Raw genomic sequence first — 6274 nt, 5'->3', positions numbered from 1 at the left:
CTTAAATGTAAAAGAATTAGAGTATGAGCATAAAGGAACAAAGAGGAAAAAGAGTGAGATAAAAGGAGTAAATAGAGAAGGAGGGAAAAAGAGAAAGAGAAGGAAAAATTGGGAATAAGGGGAAATAATAGAAAATAAAAATTGGAATTACTGAGATAATATCTTAAAAGGGAATAAATGGGAAATCTTTGATTTTTTATCATTTTTTATTTATTTAATTTTTTTTTCTTATTTTTTACTATCAATTATTAATATTATCTTTATTATAATGTTTAGGAAAACAGAAAATAAAAATTGGAATTACTGAGATAATATCTTAAAAGGGAATAAATGGGAAATCTTTGATTTTTTATCATTTTTTATTTATTTATTTTTTTTTCTTTTTTTTACTCTATCAATTATTAATATTATCTTTATTATAATGTTTAGGAAAACATATCTCTAAACTCATACCCACCTTTGTATAAAATACAATAATAGTCATAGAACTCTCCTCCTCCGACTCAGGCTTAACCTAATGGAGGAAGAGAACCTGACCCTAAAGGGGGTGTTTGTACCGGGGGGGAAGGGTTACCGGGAGAAGGGTGAGACAAGGATACCATGATACCATTGGAAAATTTCTCACCCTGACGAATTTCTTTCCACCATTTTCCCAGATCGCCATCGAGAACTACTCTCGAACATCCCCCAGTGCAGACCCTGTGGAGGATGCTAAGAAGAAAAATGAGCTGGACGCCTGTCTTATCCTTCTGCTCAAGATATGCCTCAACCTTATGCATGGCGTACATGATCTGCAATATACAGGTAATAATGATGGTATTTTAAATTTATTAATTAATAATTAAAGAGATTCAAAAGTTCCTATTGGAGAAGACCAACCGTTCGAGACTTATCAGCCTAACTACATTTTTGGTTGGGTTGTCCGTCAACAAGAAAATAGCCGCCCTCATGCACAACTCCCTCAAAGTAAGTTTGTTCCCCTTTTGACGGAAACTTACGTAAACATACTTAGTCGATCGGCCGTCAATCGATGGTGTGTCCACGCATAGATTTAAAGGTGTGTCCATACATAGTCGGCGGCCGTCGGTCGATGTTGATTAACAAAGTGAATCCATGTTTTCGAGGCGGTGAGGACGATCGCCGGCCGTTGACTATTTGTGAACACAGCCATAAATAAAATGGAAAAATTGTCTTCACTTGAAAAAGGGAACTTTTTTAGATAGGTATCTATGTATCCTAGTCAGACCAGATATGTAGTTATTTTAATATTTTCTATCTTTTAGCCTATTCTAACCTCTTCTCTTCTGCCAGGAACAACAATCATTCAAAGGACGTCAACCTGAGCTCAACCGCACGACCAAACCGGGGACCAAAACTGGGAACGAAGCGGCTCGGGTCAGTTTGGAAGTATACTTCAGTTGAACAGGCTGATCCGGTCAAAACGCCGCCCCCTGATGACAATCAGATTGAGAACACGGAGCAGAGTATTCTGGGTGAGTGGTTGAAGGATTTCTAAGAGGTTTATTGCGGGTTCGAATCCCGCCTGGGGCGAACTTTATCTTAAACAAATAAGGTTCGCTCTCGGAGTGGCTGGTTTTCCTCTCCTGTATTCCTTCTCTTTTCGCTTTCGGAACGATAAGACATTAGTAAGTTACACTTCCCTCGATCAAACCTTGATGAAAAAAAAAAAAAATCCTGAATTAACCCGCCTATTGAAAGTAAAGCTCTTCTATCCTGTCCTCCTTATCTCCCATATTATCAACCCCATATTTATACTGTGTTCGCCTCCACACAGACGTCCTCTCCAGTGTTCACGCCCTGTCCGTGCTCAACATTCTGCACAACTCGATCACCCTGTATAAACGAGTGATCGGGTCTCGGCAACAGTGCACACCCAGTAACTGGTTTTCCTCTCCTGTATTCCTTCTCTTTTCGCTTTCGGAACGATAAGACATTAGTAAGTTACACTTCCCTCGATCAAACCTTGATGGAAAAAAAAATCCTGAATTAACCCGCCTATTGAAAGTAAAGCTCTTCTATCCTGTCCTCCTTATCTCTTATATTATCAACCTCATATTTATACTGTGTTCACCTCCACACAGACGTCCTCTCCAGTGTTCACGCCCTCTCCGTGCTCAACATTCTGCACAACTCGATCACCCTGTACAAGCGCGTGATCGGGTCTCGGCAACAGTGCACACCCAGTAATAGATGGCGCCACTGTAGCTACCACTGCCTTCAGATTCTCGCCGCCAGAGTGCTCTTGTTCATGGTGGAGAATAGTTCCGTACAGGATCAGCTTAGTCAGGAGCCCCAGTTGAAGATCCTCTGTGCTGCTCTTGACTCAACGCACGACCCGGTAAGTTACATAGATGGAGGTGAAGCAGAGCTACACACAATAACAGGGGAGAAAAAGGAGAAAAAACTAATCAAAGGCTGATTCAATCACTTTTCTACTATTCTCCCCACATGCTTTTATTAACCTCACATCTTTGTTTGTATATGTGGGTCAAATCTTATAAGTTATAACTTACCAACTTTTGAGCCATTTTTACTGAGCTATTTGACTTGAAACTTGGTGCACTTACTCGTATGTATCTTGAATGGCAATAAGATATTTGTTTTTGATCGTTTCACATTCAAAATATTTGACAGCTTTCTCCAATTTTTCACGAACTCTATCCCTCGTGTTTCAGCAACTTCTCGTGCTAGTCCTTCAAATCGTGGCCACCCTATCGCTCTCCCCTCACCATCATCGCAACCTAGTAGATCACGGCCTTCCCGATGTGCTATCCCAACTCCTGCTGCCCTCTGACGAGTGGTACTACACAAACCACAGCACCAAGTATGCCAAATATGTGAAGCACCATGCTGCCCGTACACTGGTCTATCTCGGGTTCCAACATCGGGTCAACTTAAAGTTCTCCATTTATGATATTCTGCAAGGTAAGGAGAATCCTTCTTAGCATATTAACTGCTCCAGTTCTCAGTGGATCACTGAAGTTAATAGCTTTAGCGCCAGTGGTACATCTGTATTATCTCACCTTTCCTATCAGTTTTTGGAGACATTATCATCATCTGTTTCAATGCTAAGATTGGTTTCATCGCTCTCCATTTTACTCTATCAGGTGTCTTCCTTTTCATGTCTGCATATTTTGAAGATATAAAGTAGGAAATGAGTATCTCAACCTTAGTATCTCTGAACTACAAATGTGTTTGTTATGGAGGGTTGATAACTCTGGTCCCTTCACATCCATTTTTCATTCCAGAGGACGCCCCTCCCGCTACACCCCTGATGGAGTCTGCTGAGGATGACTACATCACGCAAACCTCTGCATCTCCACCACTGGTAGTCGCTCCTGACTCGAAGAACATGTTGGGTGTGTGCATCGAGAATGCAGTGGTGGCTGTCCTCAAAGCAATAGAGGTAATCTAGTGGAAAATGGAAATTCGAAGAACAGAAGGAGAAAAACTGGGGTTTTATTGAATGGAACATGTTACAGTTGAGTTCAAAAAGGAGGTTAAATGGGACAAATAGTTTAGTGAACTGAAGGCATTACATGGATAGAAAAAAATGTCCCCTATGGATGGGTTCAATAGTTCAATATTACTCAACAAATTTTCTTTGTCCTATGAAATTGCTAATACTTATGGAAAATCAAAAAATATCGTATAAAAAAAAAATAACTAACTTACAAAAACAAAATGGGTACTAAATGATGGGCTTTGGTACAAATTCGCAGCAAAAGTTGTGGTGCTAACTTCACGCACCTTATTATTTTCGTGGGTAAGGCGCAGTTCATTGACCCCCAGCGATCGGACCAATAGGAGACGAGATAGTCCGGCTTGTATTCAGTTTGAAGTGCCACCTTGGCATCGTGCTATATTCACGTTCATTGAGGTGAGTGTTGTCCGGGTTTAATTCGACTTATATCGGGCTTTAAATCAGCTTTTATCCAATGTAACAAAGAATTGAGCTAAAAAGTAGGTATGTGTTTTTATTTGGACTTCCGAACAAAGAGAAAGAATTACCCAAGTAGATAGGTAGGTAACTACCATCAATGAGCAATGTAGGTACCATATTATTTTTCTTGGGTAGTAGATACATTATTTTGTTTTGAAAGTCAGGTCTTTATTTACCTCTTTGTATCTTGTTAGTTGTAAGTTCCAGTACGGATACTGATGCGAGTACGCTGCGGAAACGACGGAAAGTAAGTGAGGTAACGCCTAGTACGAATCCTCGTAGATGTTTCAGACTCCTAGTGAGTCCTAGTAGAAGTGCAAAACCAGTTAAATTGGTTAGGTTCGTGGGAGGATGAGGATCACACTAGGCGGCATCACCAGAGTAAAAAGAATAAAAGAAAAATATAGAAATGTCAGAAATAGTAAAAGAGTTTCTTGGTAATGCTCAGCTGTGATTTCCACAAAATTTGTGATAAGGCTCTTAGCTTCACCGCAAATATATTTAGAACTAATTCTCCCATTCTCCTCACCAGGTCAACCTCACACTGGACTGTTCCGGGTGGTCCTCAGATCCAAACACCGGGGCCGGAGACACACTGGACCTGGCCCAGCGCCACTCGTTCAGTCGCACCTTCCACCGGCCTTCAACCTCTATACACGGCCGCGGTGATAGCATCAGTTCGGCCTCTGGTCTCGGCTTGGAGCCGGCTATGCAGGCCATGCAGTTTGCTTTCTCACATATCCTCAAACCTGCCCAGAGCAGGGATAGCATTCTGAGTTTACTTGAAGTTTACCTTATACAACTTTTCCTCCATAATGTGCTTTTACCTATTCATACCGTAATTTCATATAATGTAGGTACCTATATTTGAGTCACTTTTCTTGGATGAATTGATTTGAAACTTGGTACAGTTATATCTGGATGACATGTTCTATCAGAAAATCAGGAATTTCATCTAATAAAGCCTTTTTTGAGGGATTTTTATTATTTAATTTTTCCTTGACCATGTTTCTTTTTCTCTTCTCCGGACAGGAATGGCTGCGGATATCCAAGATCGAGCTGAATCGGAACGCCAACGTGTGTCGGGAGCTACGGGATTTCTTCAACAAGATAACACCGTGTGGTGCACCCTATCAACAGTGGTGTGCCGAACTCAGACAGGAGTTCCCTGTACTGGTAAGCCTTGGTCTATAACAACATAACACCGTGTGGTGCACCCTATCAACAGAACTCAGACAGGAGTTCCCTGTACTGGTAGCTAAGGGATTTTTTATAGTGGGAAAATCTTCGAAATACTTCCAGCAAATAATAATAATAATAATAATAAAAAATAGGTACCAAACATTATGATAATTATGTGGAAAAGTAGAAACAAAGAGAGACGGAGAGGGTGGAACGAAGAAAAAAAAGGAGAAGAGATGAAAGGAAAATAAAGGGGCAGAGAAGGAACAAACTGTAAAGACAAATGCATTCTGCACCAATGGACATGGATAAAACGTGAAGGAGAAGAAAAATAAAATGAAAGCTGAAAAGTATTAGAACAGACTAATGTGAGAATGAGAGAGAAAGAGATAGATAGAGGTGTTGTATGGTAAAGTAAATGAAGATGACAAGAGAGAGAGAGAGAGAGAGAGAGAGAGGATAGGTACGTGAAGGAGAAGAAAAATAAAATGAAAGCTGAAAAGTATTAGAACAGATCTCTTGAAAACGTGTACAAATTGGTAAAAAAAAAAAAAAAAAAAATGGTAGTCGCGCCCGGGGTTTTTGTTGTCCGACGGTATTTTTAGGGCACAGATCAAACCTTTTGGCTCATCTAACTTTTAACTCCTTTCCAGGCAATTTTTTCCAAAGCAAAATCATTCCATTAGGAATTGACCCAAAAATAATTCGCTACCCCCCCGTGTTACTTTGCATGTAACCCGCCATATCCCCTTGTGTCCCAATTTTGTACTCAAATGTGTGTGTTGTTTGATATTTAACTTACCTGTGTTGAAAAACCTACCCTCTTATTTTGAAACCCTGTTAAACTATTAACTTAAAAAAAAAAAAAAAAAAACATGAAAAACATGAAAATCTTGTTATTTCAGAAAAATGCCCAAACGGGTAAACTATTGCAACCACTTTTTCTGACAAAGAACTGCAGATTTTCGGTATGTTACCCATCTTTGCTTGGTAAATTTCATTGGGTAGTTTAATAAGGTGTGGTAATTTCTCTCTTTTCCCTCCTCTCTAGGTTTCGGGTCATGGGTTTTACAACTTTTTTACCTTTCTTTCTCTCTTTGTTCTGATTTGAAACTTTGAACATACTCT

The 6274-nt window shown here is 39.9% G+C and overlaps 1 protein-coding gene across 1 annotated transcript; it reads left to right on the top strand.

Moving 5' to 3' along the window:
* Window positions 1-656: 656 nt before the first annotated feature.
* Window positions 657-5140, top strand: LOC113472487 (the record flags this gene model as incomplete). The annotated part of the gene is made up of 8 exons (XM_026832256.1): window positions 657-804; window positions 1284-1493; window positions 2103-2359; window positions 2697-2946; window positions 3270-3435; window positions 4172-4211; window positions 4497-4751; window positions 4997-5140. Coding segments are annotated over 8 exons (1470 nt in total), but the record flags the coding sequence as incomplete, so codon positions are not given.
* Between the last annotated feature and the right edge of the window lie 1134 nt (window positions 5141-6274).

This window comes from Diaphorina citri, unplaced genomic scaffold (assembly GCF_000475195.1).
Source record: "Diaphorina citri unplaced genomic scaffold, Diaci psyllid genome assembly version 1.1 scaffold5766, whole genome shotgun sequence".
Classification (NCBI taxonomy): Eukaryota; Metazoa; Arthropoda; class Insecta; order Hemiptera; family Psyllidae; genus Diaphorina; species Diaphorina citri.
The sequence above is the reverse complement of the archived record's forward strand: the minus strand, read 5'-3'. Positions and strand labels throughout refer to the sequence as shown.